At 41.2% G+C, this 17,045-nt stretch overlaps 2 protein-coding genes across 4 annotated transcripts in view; one reads left to right on the plus strand and one right to left on the minus strand.

Moving 5' to 3' along the window:
• On the plus strand, positions 1 to 16,751 carry LOC133410567 (collagen alpha-2(VI) chain-like). 3 transcript variants are annotated; one of them, XM_061691910.1, is made up of 28 exons: positions 1 to 19; positions 7,139 to 7,305; positions 7,396 to 8,006; positions 8,087 to 8,107; positions 8,201 to 8,266; positions 8,887 to 8,940; positions 9,032 to 9,076; positions 9,165 to 9,191; positions 9,275 to 9,301; positions 9,369 to 9,413; positions 9,499 to 9,552; positions 9,657 to 9,719; positions 10,490 to 10,552; positions 10,628 to 10,681; positions 10,763 to 10,798; positions 10,880 to 10,942; positions 11,756 to 11,818; positions 11,915 to 11,977; positions 12,082 to 12,144; positions 12,299 to 12,349; positions 13,197 to 13,295; positions 13,950 to 14,012; positions 14,085 to 14,120; positions 14,194 to 14,239; positions 14,336 to 14,488; positions 14,851 to 15,306; positions 15,381 to 15,419; positions 16,006 to 16,751. In XM_061691910.1, the coding sequence occupies exons 1-28, from the start codon at positions 6 to 8 to the stop codon at positions 16,602 to 16,604; spliced, it is 3,141 nt and encodes a 1,046-aa protein (XP_061547894.1). In that variant the 5' UTR covers positions 1 to 5; the 3' UTR covers positions 16,605 to 16,751. The 3 variants fall into 3 exon arrangements, with proteins under 3 accessions (XP_061547894.1, XP_061547896.1, XP_061547897.1); XM_061691912.1 differs by having other exon boundaries at positions 7,139 to 7,296; XM_061691913.1 differs by lacking the exon at positions 1 to 19 and adding an exon at positions 5,638 to 5,768.
• Positions 14,125 to 17,045, minus strand: part of xrcc5 (X-ray repair complementing defective repair in Chinese hamster cells 5) — a 15,097-nt gene continuing 12,176 nt past the window's right edge. The window contains exon 21 of the mRNA XM_061691914.1: positions 14,125 to 16,979. Within this exon, the coding sequence (XP_061547898.1) occupies positions 16,965 to 16,979 (15 nt within the window). The 3' untranslated portion in view covers positions 14,125 to 16,964. The remainder of the gene's footprint in view (positions 16,980 to 17,045) is intronic.

The following is a 17,045-nucleotide window of genomic DNA, read 5'->3' on the forward strand; positions in this document are numbered from 1 at the left end:
CCACCATGCTTCACAGTCGGTACGTTCTTTCGGTTTCGGTCATGAGCAATGTTGTTTATCTTTTCTTTATCTTATCTTTTTGAAAAATGGTCAAAAAGTTCAACCTTGGTTTCATCAGACCATAACACATTTTCCCATTTCCTCTTGGGCCTTAGACAACGTGGAAGGAGTATTTGCAAAATACCTTTAGAATTCCCCTTTACCATGAGTTTGAATGTGACTTGTTTCTGAACACCGCCGCATACTAGCTATAAGAGAGCATGCACACTTGTGTAACCACAATTATATGGGATGTTCAATTTTACTTCCTCGCTTGAAAATATATATATTTTTTTATAAATCAATTGATTTGTACAGATTATAGGTCACATCAATGGTGGAACATGTTTTGAATACAATCCATCTTGGTCTCATTCTTTTATATCACAAAAAGAAGGAATTTGAACAGGAGTTTGGAGACATTTCATATCCACAGTATTCCCACCTCTATCCAGATCCTCACCAAAATTGAATGGGTTTTGTGGAAATCTGTTTTGTATTTTTTGTTGTAATCCTCACTGCATCTATGTTATACTATTTTACAATGGCAAAACGGCATACCATTAAAACAACAATGCTAATGGTGGATTCAAAGGACCCCCTGTGAAATCAACAGCTACAATCTTGAGATATTAACAGCTGAATCAAGGTAATGTTTCATTCAAATTCCAATAATGCTATAGAGACATACAGTAAAGCATTTGAACATATTAAATGGGATTTTCTTTTCATGGCCAGACTGCAATTTCTGACCCTGAAAGATTGTGTTCAAATTAGATTAGGATACTTTAATATTCCTGATTATTAGAGCTGGGACTTCAAGTCATACATTTTGATGATCACATTAATTACTGTGATAAATTCACAAAATAAGGAAACATTTCGGAAATAAAATGCACATTCGGTAAGTAGTAGCAAGTAAGTGACCTATAGAACTTTTCTCAGCGTCCCCATTGAGTGACTTAGTTTATTTTTGTATAAAACTACCCAATGGAAGCATAGAGAAGATTTTGGTTGTGTACAAAAAAGACTTATGCCACACACCTGCGCAAAGTGGGTGCACAGCACACAAACAATCCTACTAAACGGATATAAATAAAACTTCTTTGGTGGAGGGATGCCCTGCGATTGGCTGGCAACTAGTTCAGGGTGTACCCCGCCTCCTGCCCGATGATCATTGCTGGGATAGGCTCCAGCACGCCCGCGACCCTAGTGAGGAGAAGCGGCTCAGAAAATGGATGGATGCATTGATGGTGGAGGGATCAGAGCCACATAACATTCAACAAGCTAACAATGTAATCTTTTATATTTAAGAATTCAATCGAATACTGAAAGATCAATGGGTAACTGTGTGAATACTTTTAATTAACTGCATGATGGGGAAAAAAATCCATTTCACTATTCCCCCTAATTGCAGCACTCTTCTGTGGATCCCTTTTTTCCCCCATTACTTCTATCTGACAAGCTGATGCCAGGAGTCCAGTATATTCATAGAATCAGGTAGCGTAGCGCGATTTGACTGCTGAATTATTGAAGCACCATCCAGCGAGGAGCCGCAACGAGGTTGTCGAGAGTTCATCGCCAATCTGCTCGCCTCGCTTCTCCTCACACATTTTAAACTATGGGTGTACACACCACGATGAAAGCAGCGTCAGGGAAATAACCAACGCAGGAAGCAATGCACTCCCTGTAAACTGTCAACATAATGTTCCGATAGCAAAATCTTGTTTTTGCTTCATTATTTATTAAAAGTATGCAAGAGGGGAAAAGTGGTACATTTTTTCCAAAGAAAATAATTGAATTCTAAGTTGATAAGCTCCAAAGTCAAATTGTCACGTCACCATCACAAAACCTTTATTAACCGTACAGCTAATGTTTTAAGTAGCACATTGACATTATTAACTGTCATACAAGTGTAAAAATAAGTAATCTATAATAAAACTATGAAGTAAAACTACTCACTTTGCTAATCTAACCCAGTCCAGAATCTAACTGTTGCCATCATAAGGCGTTTAACTGTGCAGGCAATCTCTTAAGTAAAACGTAATCCTAATGTACTGTCAAACGTGTGTGCGCGCAGGGGGGGTTGTGAGTGCTGCATAATAAAATAATATTAAAGTAAAATAAAGTAAAACTACTCAGCCAAAGGTAAGTCAACTTAAATCATCACTTTTTTAAACATTCATGACTATCATACAAGAAGTTTACACCCTGAAAATGCATCTTCCCTTCGGATGGTCCGCTGGCGTGGCTGCTTTAGAGCGCCTCATTGTCGGCCATGAGTGCATGCACGTAATGGAGAAAAGGCAGAAGAGAGCGGGGAAGAAATGTCTGGCTTGACAGCCAACGTGCGGCTTCGGGCTGGCGTGGCCGCTCTGGAGCCCGCCGTTTTCAGCCGTGAGTGCGCGCACGTCGCGGAGAGAGGGCGGAAGAGCAAGGGGAGAAAACAAAAAGGGAGACGTGATGTGGTGTTATGGCCGCTTTAGAATGCCTCGTTATCAAGGCGTTGTTCATGCACCAAGGAAGAACTCAAAACATTTTGGTCAGCAACTTATCCCCCCCCCCCCCCATTTGAGTCTGTCTCTGAGAATCATGACGGCACCTCCAATCTGTTTGTCATCCTACCTCAACCAAGAAGTAGCCCACTAACTAACAAACACACATGTGAGGTTTTTTTCCACTTTTTGAGAGTCCTTGGTGATGTATGCGCTCTATTGAGCGACATTCTAGTTCTATATAGTCATAAGAGCACAGCCTCAACAAATCAATGGTGTATTTCATTTGAAAGCTTTTCCGCTAATGCAATCAGTGATGTGACTCTCAAAGCAAGTGTGAAGCACACACAAACACACAGTGTGCAGTTATTTCGCAAGCTGCTCTTCTCCTCGTCCATGCACATTATTATTAAAAACAACTATGAGCTTTAAGGCACAGAAAAACTTTCCAAAATGGACTCAGTGAACTATTGAAAGTGGATGAATTGCTTTTAGTCGGTGTCATTTGAATTCTGAAACACTCTGGGATAAAAGTGGCATATTAACATAACTATCATAACTCCCCTTGGCACTTCTGCTGTCTCTACAAAAGAAATTTAGCATTTCAACAATCTGAGCACATCGGCGTTGAGATAGATTGGTGCATTATGTCAACCAAAATACTGTGAGAGAATGGAGACCAGAGGAAAGCAGGAATCCAGCAAACACTACAAATTCCCTGGATGACCACCAGTTATGGAACCAGAACATAGGCGTATATATGTAATGTCTTTTTCATTGACCCAGGGGCGGTGGGGATTTTCAAGGATTTCATAAAGGTTGTGCTCTCTGGTGCCCAATTTATGCTGGATTTACATTGCATAATTCACCATTCAGATTTTTATCAAAATGCAAGGAATCGGATGTGTGGATAAACAGCGGTGCCAACTAAATTTAAACGATAATACAAAAAATTTAAGGTGACGTGAAGGGGAAATCTTAGAACGAACTTCAAAATTTAAAGTTAAAAAAATAATAAATAAATCCAAGATGGAAGTTGAAACTGAAAAAGGGAACACTAAAACAATAAAAGGACTGCCACCTAAAAATTATGGACGATAGGAAAATCCGAAGACATTGAAATCAGGAATATAAAAAACATCAAAATCCAAGATTGCATAATCTATTTTCAACAACAAAACCTAATGGCGTTATTCTTGCTTCATAACTCGACTCCTATTATGGAATAAGCGTCTCAATCATCTTTTTGCAGCACTTCCCCCCCTGGTGGTTGATGGTTATATTGCTCACATTGTGGGGCAGGTCACTACTCACGTTGACGTTGGTGTTGATAAAATGCGAGAGAGATTTAAAGGTGTGAGAGCAGGCAGTTCTGTGATAGCACATTCAATCATTGTTTACTTTTTTTGCCCCCAAAAACACCACTGCTGCTGTAATTCATGACCACAGGACATTTATTGTGTCTCTCAAGGGCATTTCCATGTGATACATGACAGTTGCAAACTGGTAAGTATATAAATTATAACACAGAGGCCATAGCGGAGGTTATTGTAGATTGTGCCCATCTGTGTGAAACTGGAATGAATGATGTTAATGCACTGCCAACGAAGGGCCGCAACAGCAGCTATAAAACCATTAAATGTTTTATTATTGATAATTTGTTTTGATTGGCAGAAGAAAGTATTTTACGTCCGTGCATCAGATGAGAGCAGGTTCTGACATTTTGGTTTCTAAGCTTTCACTGTTAGGAGTGTATCAAGTCAATTCAATGTTTGTCTTAGATTAGCAAAGTATTTTCTAAATACTTTGAGTGAAATGTTATTTTCAATTTGTTTCAATACTTTAAAACAAATATTTTGTATTACCGTAATTTGTCATGTATAATGCGCCCCCCCAACCAAATAAAAAATTTAAATCAATGGTGCGCACCTTCATTTCAGTATGCCACAGCCACTTCGAGGTTATGAGAAAGGTGTACACTTTCATTCTAATATGCCAGCGCTACCTAGAGGCTATGAAAAAAGTGTAGCCTACACTTTCATTCCAATATGACTGCATAATATGGACAGTTGTGCTCATAAGTTTACATACCCTGGCAGAATTTGTGAATTTTTTTTTTTTTTTTAATAAATACGACTGATGACTGAACAACAACCATCATTAATTTATTTATGGTTAGGTTTTGTTTGATGATAGTGCTTTTCTGAAATGCTTGACAGTTTAATTTGAATCCCGTTAAAATAAAACTAAATGTGGTTCACCTGGTCCTTCATGTTTAAAGAATTGTACCAATCTTACAAATTTTGCCTGGGTAATCAAACATATGAGCACAACTGTGTGTTTTCTCATTTACTAAATAAAAGTAGGGCTGTGAATTTCAAAAAAAGAGCAAGTAAACAAAAAGAAAGTATTACGTGTTCAAATAAAGCGCTTAACTTCAGAATAATTATTTGAAAAAAATGAACAAAATACAGATAATACTTCATGTTTTGATCATATTGGTAGAAGCAAAATCATGCATTGTAAAAATGTATTATACATAGGTAGAAGGGTTTTCCAGAATTTTTAGGTCAACTTTGGGGGTGCGTATTATACATGAGAAATTGCGGTAATTCATTTAATGAATTATAATTAATTAAAACCTGAGTCAAAGTGGCAACAATGGATTTGTATATAAACTATCAATTGTTTGTTTCTCCCAAAGTCGAACAAATTTGAGCTCAATCAACATCCACAGTATTATTCTAATAATACTTAGGTGATGTAATGCAGTACTTTGACTGTGTTCATGTTCTCAGCCCTGACGAATGTGTTTTACCGAGGCCTTATGTCGGTGCCGTATAAACACAGGGAGTGTCTCCATGTAAGGAGAAGAAAGAGAGCAGCTGCTGTGTTTGTCTGTGAAACAATTCTTGTGTCCACACAGCAAGATAAATACACAATTGCAGCCAGACTATTTACTTTATAGACGCCTTCTATTACACTATTACATTTTTGGGGAGTTGAGGCTGAGCCATCTCGCTCTGTCTCCACTCGTCAGGCGTGTGCATGCAAGCAGCTGTAGCGCGCTCTCCTATAGAATCAATTGAGCAGCCCCCCCCCCCCCCCCCGCAACAGACAAGCCACCCCCAAACCGAGACTGCAGAATAAGATGCTCATCTAGTTTAAACTTTGATTGCGAGATTATCCCAAGTAGGTGGATTGAGTGAATGAGCACTTTTTCTTACACTTTGGGTGAGTAAACTATTTTTATTTATTGCTCGCCTTAAATACAGTATGTGCAGTTATTACCTCGATTAGTTTGTGGCTGACTTTATATTGGTTCGTTCAGGAAGTTAGAAATACTGATACTGTACATACAGTTTAAATAAATACAAAATTGGCTCAGTCAAAATATCTCGAAACGGCATGTTATGAATTACAGAAAATATATGTACACTGACTGGACACTTCATTAGGAACATCTGCACAATTTAAGATCCAGTCCAAGATCTGTATCAAAAATTCTGCCTTTACCAATAACATTAAGCATTTTTTTATCACAATGATAAAAAAAAATAACAATTTTACTCAATTGTATGAACAGAGGTTTTAATTAAATTATATTCAAGATTAGGATTAAACATGGCAAAGTTTTTTCTGCTATTTTTAAAACTGAATGTAACTAAATAAGGTAACCAAAGCATTAGAAAGTGTTCAGTGTGATGCAGAGCACAACAAAACTATAACTACAATAATAAACTAACATCAATACTGCTCTGACACTGTCATTTAAAACTGGACGTTGTTATCGTTATAAACGCATACATTTTCATGCAGCTCTTGAATTTGATGGATGAGATGTGCTGAAAAAAGTGGCCAGTCAAAGAAGCAAACTGAAAGTAAAAGCAATCAACATGTAGGTCTTTTACAGTGATACAAAATTGAATAAATACAGTATTTTAATGTAGCTGTTTGTAGTGCACCGAATGATGCATTAGAAAGATAGTATGGAAAAGAAAACCAACTTATTGGTGGTATAAGAGAGATAACGGTATGGGGGAAAATGAAGGAGGTTTTCCCAAGAGTATATTACAATTAAGTGTGCAGATTGTAGTGGAAATGATTCCAGCTTCCAGCAGTCATCGCTCTTTTCCTGTCTAATCATAAAAGTTTAAGCATTGCCAGTCACATATTCATCTTTTCTGTTTTCATTATAAAGTTGTTTGTTCTCTAAGCTGTGTTACACAATTGGGAGCTAGGCCAAGTGCACAAATCCAGAACCGTATTTTTTGCTCTCCTCCTTAAATGATCTTGGATGAAAGAAATTGTGAAATCCAAGTCACACAGGACATTGTGCAAAATGTATCCTAAAAAAACACTGTTTATTTTTCAATTTTCCCACTTTGATCATTTAACAGAGCAGCGATAAGCTCCACTTTAGCCATCATTTAAAAATGCTGCTTTTGCCAAACAGCGAAGTTGTTCACGTTGTTTAAAACAATGATATAAACATCCTTGGTTGCTATGGTGGGGTCTTTTGTGAAGCACCACTTGTTTGACATCTGGCTCCTGCATTTAATGTCAAGCCCTCCACAGCTTCTTCTCTGTGTTACTTGTCGCAGGAGACGGGAGGGGTTCAAGAAAATGGCAAAAATACATCTTTCAGGGTTCATCATCCTGTGCATGGTCCATACCGGCATTCCCCAACTGAGCCCTCGTGGACCCAGGCCAGTACCCATACCCAGAGACAGTACAGATGAGAATCTGCCAAAACCACAAGGTTGTGAGAGTGAGTTGGCATCATTTTATAGATAATGGGCGTGGCCGTGTATTGTAATTCATGTCAAGTGGTGAATGTCAGTATGTTAACTGCTTCCAGCCAGGACAGTCAACTGTCCCGTCAAACTGTTCTTCACCATCGACACCTCTGAGACCATTGCCCTGCAAGAGTCCCCGCCTGGAATACTGGTGGAAAATATCAAGGAATTCACACGCATGTTTGCCCAGAAGCTGGTGGATGAGGAATACCGAGGTCTAGTCCGTATCACCTGGTCCATCGGAGGCCTGCACTTCTCCCAGAAGCAGGTGGTCTTCAGCCGGTTTGCAACCAGGGAGAGCTTCATCAGGAGCCTTGGCGGGATTCGATACCTAGGCAAAGGCACTTACATCGACTGCGCCCTCAAAAACATGACGCACCAAATGACTCAACACTACTCGGAAACGAAGGCAGTCCTCTTCTCCGTGGTTATTACTGACGGCCATGTGACGGGAAGTCCCTGCGGCGGCATCAAGGCGACGGCTGACAAGGCCCGTGAGCAAGGGATTCGTATTTTCTCAGTGGCGGCGTCCAAGTCCATCGACGAAACGGGAATGAGGGAGATCGCCAGCTCTCCTACTGAAGTTTACCGCGACGAGTACATAGCCGTGGAAATCGTTGACGGTAGACCGAAAATAAAGAGAGAATCCATTGATCGTATCATACAAGCCATGGTGATCTCCGATCTCTGATTTCATGATGATACCATTTTAATGACAGGTACATTTCGCTCACTTTAGTCTTTTCCTTACAGAAATATCAAGCCTATTTAGAGGTAAGAACTCCAGCAATGTGGCCTATTCTCCACCTTAATGTGTCTGCATGTGTGACCAATCTTTCTTTTTTGGGTGGTATTTTGTTATTGTAGTGCTACCAACAGCAATGCTTCGAGACCCCAGGGATCCCTGGACCAAGAGGGCTTCGAGGGCCAAAAGTAAGATTAGGATGAGGAATGGATGATGTCGATGAGATTGAAAGGAATGGCCGTTTTGGGGGATGGCTGGGGTTGGAATGGTTGCCTTGGGATGGGAGGGGAGGGATTGCTTTAGTTCGGAAGGATGCAATGTTTGGGGACGGATGGATGGATGGATGCAAGGAATCACATTTTGTAAGAATAGATGGAATGGCTGGAGCTTGGTTGTAATGCGATGTTGCATTGGGACTGATGTATGACTTCAGTTGTGAGCGATTGGATAGTTTGGTTTGGAAATGATGACATTTTTGGATGAGACTGTTGGAATGCCTTGGGTTGGAATGTTTGCACTGAGTTGGTTTGGGATGTATGGTGTGGCTTTAGTTTGAATGGATGGAATGATTGAGATGGATAGTATGACCAGTTGTGAAGATTGTTATCGTTTGGGTCGGGATCGATGGAATGGATTGGCTTGGAATGGACAGACATTTGGCTGGAATGTTTGGGTAGGAATGGAATGTTTTGCATGGGATGATATTTTTTGGATAGATATTACGATAGCAATATGCACCACATATTTCTTAATATGCTCCACAATGGCCACTAAACATTTGCTATGTCGATAATTGTGATGTACACAGGGTGCAAAAGGAGACACTGGCTATCGTGGACCAAAAGGTGAAAAGGGAGGTCAGGTAGGAAGGCTATGCTGACATTTAATTACTCTTTTGGGGTACTTCACAAAAAAAGGTTCTGAATTCTTTATTTTTGGTTTTACTTTGACAGGGTGACCCTGGAATTGAGGGTCCAATTGGATGTCCTGGACCTAAGGTTTGCTGATGGTTATTGAACAACAAATAATGTGAATTATTGAAATGAATACAAATTGACTACAAGTCCTTTTTGTGCTTTGACATAGGGAGAAGTCGGGTTGAAGGGCGACAAAGTGAGACTGATATTTATTAGCAGTGCTTTCATGATCTCTCTGAGGGAATGGTTAGAATTTACAACTTTCTTCAACTCCAACAGGGTGAAATAGGAGCAAGTGGAACAAAGGTAGTTTTACTTCTGTTGGTATAATAAGTTGGATAAGAGCAAGCACATCATCTCCTGAAATGTTCAGGGTTTGGTTGGAGTACCCGGCCACAATGGAACCGATGGACAGAAGGTGATTTTTAGACTGATAAAAATTGTGCAGGTATATCTAATCTTTGACCTGTTAGTGACTGTAGTGATGTATGTCATATCGTCAGGGTAAGATCGGCCATATTGGAGCTCCAGGTTGCAAAGGGGAACCAGGAGACAAAGTTAGTTAATTATGCTTTTTTGTCCTTTGATGAATTTTGGTGAACTTCACATGTGAGTAATGTTGAGGGTTTTTGTTGTTGTTGTTGTTGTTTGTCTCAACAAGGGGCTGGACGGCTACCCCGGAGAGGTTGGGGATGTTGGCCCACTGGGCAAAAATGGAGAAAAGGTATTTTCGTTTTTTTATGAAAAATATTGAAAAAACAGTATTTAATAGTTAAACACGGATGACAGAAATCCCCACATCTCTCAGGTAGACCGAGAGTCTGAGCTAAATGTTTTTTCCTCACATGGCTGCTCACGAGTGTAATGTGATGAGACGGTAGACCAAAGTGCGACAGACACATTAAATTTGAGCTGTTAAACATTTCACAAGATGAGTGTGGTGCTCCTAAAATGTAACCCTTTGTGTATTTTTAAAAACCTGTTATTATTTTCTACGCATAGTGTCAATGAATAAAATATTCTCTCAATACTCCCCCCCCCCCCCCCCCCCCCCCCCCCCCCCCCCCCCCCCCCCCCCCCCCCCCCCCCCCCCCCCCCCCCCCCCCCCCCACCCATTGACGAATGTGTTTCGATTAGGGAAAAGTTCAATCAGCACCCCTACGCCAAATGCATTTTTTTTTTGGTCAAAATGTTGCATCACTAGTAATCTAGTATCTCTGGGAAAACAGTAGCCACAGTGGCTGATCACAATACATTTCTTATGACAATTTAAAAAAATAATAATTCAGGGTCATGTGAGTGAACATTATCCAGGAGCAAAAATAGAAAGGCCGCTCTCTTAGCCGTTAGGCTAGTTAGCAAGCTAGCTGTTTGCATCTTCCAACCTCTCAGCTGATTTGTTTAAATGGGTCCATTATTGATTGAGAGGGGTTTTTTTTTTTTTTTTTGAGGAGCGTTTCACATCCTCACTGGTTGTTTTTTCGTTTCGTTTAGGGAGACCTTGGCCTTCCTGGCAAAGCAGGTGCTCTTGGCCCTGAGGGTGAACAAGGAGCAAAGGTGCAAATATAATAAAAACAGCCCTCGAATAATCACATTTACACCACAGTCATAACACTGACTGAATGTCTGCAGGGTGAACGAGGTAATCCAGGAAATCCAGGACCCCCGGGAGAAAAGGGACCAGCGGTACATATTGACTTTCATTGTAATTATCTTCACTAACTCAGACAGTTAATAAGTGTCAAATAAGACAATAAACTCTTTCAGGGACTTCATGGCTTACCTGGACCAAGAGGCGAATTGGTATTTTTTTTTTTCAATTGCCATTTAATTATTTTCTTCTGGTGACTTCACTGCAGTTTGTAAAGAAATGAATGTCCACAGGGAAGGAGAGGACACGAAGGGCCAAAGGGAGCTCAGGGATCTATTGGGAAAAAGGGAGATAAGGTAAAAAACAAACACTTTATAATCACATTACAATAGCTGGGTCTACATGGAGCCTTGCATTCTAATTATAACCAGTTTAGAAACCCAAACCGAATGAAAATGCTCCATATAAACACCGCAATCTGAATATATAGGCCAAATCCGAATGGAATTTCATTGAGATTCACAGGAATGCAATATTCCTCGTCATGTGGCATATCCCACCGAGTGGAGGCCCCGAGGCCGACCCAGGACATGAGACTATGTCTCCCGGCTGGCCTGGGAATGCCTCGGGATACCCCCAGAAGAACTGGACGAAGTGGCTGGGGAGAGGGAAGCCTGGGCTTCCCTGCTTAAATTGTTGCCCCCGCAACCTGATAAGTGGAAGAAAATGGATGGATGGATGAAAGTAATTTCTATTCATGTTGCATCCTTCGGGGCTGGTTCAGATTTTGCATTATTTCAATAGGAAATAGCTACTGTAAAAAGAAATAACACAGTCCAGGGTCGAACTGTTGCAATCAGGGTCTGCTGACCTCACATAATTTAGGGTATTTCTTCTTCTCTTCAACACCCCTTGCGGTCTTAAAAAAAAAAAAAAAAAAAAAAAGACAACGCTAAACAAAAAAGTGTGCCGCATGGGCATTTTGAACGTTTATTTTTAACATGTTCCTTCATTTTTCATAGAATAATGACACAATGTACATAACCTCAGAGTGGCTACCAATGGAAGTGTACAATTTGGTGCTAATTCCTATTGGGATTGTGTCTGCTTCTCTGGAAGTGATCTGTTTGTACGCATTATTCTGACTGATGGACCTCTGTCATTTGAAGGGAGAACGAGGGCCACAGGGAAGCAGGGGACGAACAGGGGATGACGGTTTCAAGGGTGCAAAGGTAAGGTTCGAGTTTTGGCATTGACACCCAGATTTTGTTCAATTGTTTATCTCAAAAGTAAGTTCATTAAAGATGACACTATTCTTTCTGTTCTAGGGTGATCCTGGACTACCAGGCCCAAGGGGTCAGGCAGGAGAACCGGGAGGTCCTGGAGAAAATGTGGGTTGTTCAAAACTTCCAACTGTAGCCTACAATTTGAAATTATTCCTATTACAAAAGAAGACAACAGTGGATGTCAACACGTGCATAACTGTGCTCTGCAGGGCACCTTGGGAAATCCGGGTGATGCTGGACCAAGGGGAGACTCAGGCTCTCAAGGACCAAGGGTGGGTGAAACTAAAATTTTATGTAACAAAATGTACAAGCTCTCATTAATTGTGAATTTGTTTAATCGGCTAGTCGCCCAAAGGTGTTTTTATATCAAACCATAAAGTACACCGCTACTGTTACAGCTTCTTTTTTTTTTTTTTCTCTCTAAAGGGCGATAAAGGAAGACAAGGATTCAGCTACCCTGGACCAAGAGGACCAACTGTAATGTTCTCTTTGCTATGTAAAAGTGTTTCATTTCGGCGCTGTGCAGTGAAAAACATGCATCTCCAGAAATCTCTTATTGGGGAAAGGAAGAAAAAAAATTGTAGATGCATGTTTTTAATGTAAGGGCAGCAAGGGTGGACTAGGAGTTAGCACATCTGCCTCACAGTTCTGAGACTCAAGAGTTTGAATCTCAATTTGGGCTTTCCTTCACACCGTTTGCATGTTTCTACCCGCGCTTGCGTGAGTTTTTAACCGGTGGTCCAGCTTCCTCCTACATCCCAAATACATGCATGTTATACTCATTGAAGATTAAAGTTGCCCATAGGTGAGGATGCTATATGTACCCTGCGATTGGCTGGCAACCATTCCGGGGTGTAGCCTGCCTCTCGCCCATCAGTCTCCCTAATGAAAACCAGCTCTTTGGAAAATGGAAAGATGTTTTCTTTTTTTTTGGGTCAATCCAACGATATGTTAAAGGTTATATACCATTTAATAATATATATATAATTTAAAATACTATAAATACTTTGTCTAAGCTGGCAGAGTACCTCTCAGATTTGAAAAGAAACAAAAGTGAGGCAGAAGAGGACAGATGGCTGCTTTCAAATATAGACACCGGCAATAACCAGAAAAACACATACCGTTTCCTTCTGCCAGCAAGGCACTGCAAGCTCGCAGTATATTCGTAATGTAATTTAATGCAATGGTGGCCCCTGAGAAAATCATTGGTTGGAAAAGAATTTTTTAACCTTTACCAAGTACAATTCCAAGATTTTTGTGATACTGTATTTGTACAGCAGAAGAGCCAATTTAAAGTAAAGTATTTAAAGTAACTGTTTTTCAGGGTTACCGTGGTGATCCAGGGAAAAAAGGACTCAAGGGTGGTCACGGTGAATGTGGAGCCAAAGGAGAGCCAGGAGATAAAGGTCCACGTGGGGAATCTGTAAGATTAATCGATTTGTGGTTTGATTTAATTAGCCATACCTTTTGGGCACCTTTTGAGTCACATTTGATGAATCATTTTGCATTCACATTGGCATATTTATCAACAGGCCAAAAGTTCCCCAGTAAAAATATGAATACATTTGTCACCTGATCGGAGAGTGTTTTTGAGGCAGTGTGACAAAATCCATACCTTCCAAACAATGTCTGCTGGGTTACATACGGTGGACAGAGAGACTGCTTGTTTTGGTGCCCACCATGGTTAGGATGATTATTTTCACACCTGAATTGAACCGGACTATCAGCAACCACACTGGCTTTTTTAAAGCAATCCTGAAAAGTGTGAACTGAATTGCATTGTTTTAGGGTGATTTCCCAGGTCCAAATCAGTCAATAGGTTCATAGACTACAAACAAAGCGATTCAAACTACTCCTTCGAGATGGTCTTGTACCATTCTGCAGTACAGTTTGATTACAGCTTTCACACCTACGTTTGATTAAAACAGACAAGGTTGCAAGCGTAACAGCACCGGTGAAGGTATTGAAATACAGCAGCCTTTTAGTTCACATTTCATTCTTAGCGGGACAAATAAATTCGAAGCAGAACACGTGATAGAATTTTTAGATGATTATTTGGTCTTGTTTTTCTGTTCAGGGGGAGGCAGGTCATGCAGGAGAGCCTGGAGCCAGAGGAACCAGAGGGGACCCTGGGCCTGATGTGAGCAACAGCACACACTGTAACAAGTGGAACACTTGAGTGTTGCTAAGTACTTGTATTGCTTGTATGCAGGGTTACCCTGGACCAGTGGGCGATTCTGCAATTACTGTGAGTACATCCTACAGAGAGAAAAACAAAAACAAAAAAACTACCACTTCAAATTGCCGAATTGACATTGCAGGATTGCGACGTCATGACTTACATCAGGGAGACTTGTGGTTGTTGTGGTGAGCAAACCATAAATTCGTATGATAGTACAAATGTGCAGTTAGCTACTATTACATATTTCAATAGACTAAACTTGTTCTTACCTTTTGTCACAGACTGCGAGAAGCGTTGCGGTGCTCTGGACATTGTATTTGTCATAGACAGCTCGGAGAGTGTCGGTCTGACCAACTTCACCTTGGAAAAGAACTTTGTAATCAACACCATTAATCGTCTGGGCTCTATGGCCAACGACCCTGCATCCCCAACCGGTAGTCTGGCACCATCGCCTTGTAAATGATATTGTAAAACCCTTCACGTGACACGAGTTTGCCACAAAAGAAAGTGTGAATTTTTTTACAATTGATTATTCTTGCGATTAATCGGGTACAAATGTTTTGAATCAGTTTATCGCAAAATACAGAAATCAAGAGAATATTTTTTGTTGAGAGGCTGAAATCAGAGGATTTGGACAATTTTAAGTTAAAAAATGGCTCGAAACTATTATTTGATAACCAAAATGTTAGTTGTCGATTAATTTGATGATCAATTTAGTTGTCTTTTAATTAATAAATTGTGAGACCTCTACTCTTGGATTACTCAATTTAAACATTCTTACATCCACCTATTTCAGGAACAAGAGTTGGAGTTGTTCAATACAGCCACAACGGGACCTTTGAGGCCATCCGTCTCGACGACCCCAACATAAACTCTATGTCTGCTTTTAAAACGGCGGTGAAGAACCTTCAGTGGATCGCAGGGGGCACCTTCACCCCCTCGGCTCTCAAGTTTGCCTATGACCATCTCATCAGGGACAGCAAGAGAGCCAGGGTCAAAGTGTCCGTGGTGGTGATCACCGACGGACGCTTCGATCCGCGTGACGATGAGGATCTTCTGAAGTACCTCTGCCATGACGGCAGCGTCGTGGTGAACGCCATCGGGGTCGGAGACATGTTTAGAAAAGCACAGGACGATGAGATCCTGGGTTCCATAGCGTGCGACAAAAAGGATCGGGTCATTGGAATGAAGAATTTTGTTGATTTGGTCACAGAAGACTTCATAGACAAAATGGAAACTGCTCTTTGTCCTGGTAAGTCCAGTGGGACGATCTTAAATGTTCTCAAATTAGTGTTTTAACCAAGTCCATTTTTTTTTCCCGTCAAGATCCAGTTGTTGTGTGCCCCGATCTCCCCTGCAAAAGAGGTAGGTCTCCTTGAATTCACCAGGATTTTGTGAGCAGAACATGGTTGTCTGGTTACACCAAAACTTTAATTACAACATGGGCCAAAACGAGAACTTAAAAAGCATTAGGGTTAAGTATTAGGGGTTAAGGTAGGGATTGTGCTAGAGGCTGGGTAGGGTTTGAGGAAGAATTAAGGGTTTGGGGTTACAGTGAGAGATATGAGTTAAGAGAGTTATTGTTGGAGTTAGGGGAGGACGTCAGTTAGCTTTTAGTTACAATTAGGAGTTAGAGTTGAGGTTAGGGTTATATTTAGAGTAAAGGTTTAGAGTTGGGAGGTTGGGGGGTTAGAGTTTGGGTAAGGGGTTAAACATGTTGTAGCTAGTGTTAGGGTTAAGGTGGGGTTAAGGGTTAGAGTAAGAATGCGGGATGATAGTTTAAAATTAGGTGTTAGGTTGGAAGACACAATAATTTACAAACTTTGCTACTCAGTAGAGAAACTAAACAACAATTTTGACCAGCTTGCTTGAGAAAGGTACTAGCTGTAGTTGATGTCAAGTAAAATCTGGAATGCAAGCTAATTCAGCAATTTGTTGGATCTCCTTGTAGAGCCTGATGTTGCCCCGTGCGCCCAGCGGCCAGTGGATGTGGTATTCCTGCTCGACGGCTCAGAGCGCCTCGGGGTGGACAATTTCCGTCACGTCCGTGAATTCGTACAAACGGTGGTAGACAGTCTGGTACTGGCCCGGAGCAGGACAGATCGCATGCGAGTTCGCTTAGCTTTGTTGCAATACGGCAAGGACGGGGAGAACTATTTGGCTTTCCCGCTCACGCATGATCCTGCACTCGTCTCTGACGGTGTGGCCCGACTGCGCTATCTGGACGCTTCCTCGAGCGTGGGGCCAGCCATCACCCACGCTATTAACAGAGTGCTTGGCAAGGGAACGATTCGCCAGACGAGACGCCATGCCGAGATTGTGTTCGTTTTCATCACAGACGGCGTCACAGACAGGAAAAACCTGGACGAGGCGGTGCACGCCATGCGTAGGGAACAGGTCGTCCCCACAGTGATCGCCATGGGAAGCGATGTGGATCAAGAAGTCTTAAAGAAGCTGGCCATGGGAGACGAGAACGCCATATTCAAGGGAAAACACTGGTCCCAGTGGCAGTCAGGCATGCTTCACCATTTCATCCGGTGGATATGTTAAAGAGGAACCACACAGGAGACATAAACCAAGTATTGGTGCTACTAATGTTAATTAATCTGGCATTCAAACATATCACATCGCCTGGTGCACTGTACAGTCTGTAACTGTAGCAACCCTAAGTGCATTATACACACACAATAAATCAGATTTAAAACAAACATACAGTGTGCTGTCTTTTGTCAAGTCCCAGCTGCAGTTTTTAAGACCCCCACAAAACATTACACTCAGGTTAAGGTCGTGTTCGGTACAGTATTCCTCCCGAGTACGCAACGCTCTCTATATGGGAGATGGAAAAATGGACAAAGACCCAACGATGCATACTTCGCATTTTTCCTGCAGACGCTCCCATCGCCTTCTTTCTTACATGTTGTCCAGCTGCACAGGAAGAGGGAGAAGGAAAAATATGTGTGATTGGGAATTTATTTTGGAGACTGCAATACG

Source organism: Phycodurus eques, chromosome 12 (genome assembly GCF_024500275.1).
Source record: "Phycodurus eques isolate BA_2022a chromosome 12, UOR_Pequ_1.1, whole genome shotgun sequence".
Classification (NCBI taxonomy): domain Eukaryota; kingdom Metazoa; phylum Chordata; class Actinopteri; order Syngnathiformes; family Syngnathidae; genus Phycodurus; species Phycodurus eques.

Coding starts and splice junctions, on each gene's coding strand:
- LOC133410567 (XM_061691910.1), top strand. Junction 8,941..9,031: donor AAGGTGAAAAGGGAGGTCAG/GTAGGAAGGCTA, acceptor TTACTTTGACAG/GGTGACCCTGGAATTGAGGG. Junction 10,553..10,627: donor AGGGTGAACAAGGAGCAAAG/GTGCAAATATAA, acceptor GAATGTCTGCAG/GGTGAACGAGGTAATCCAGG.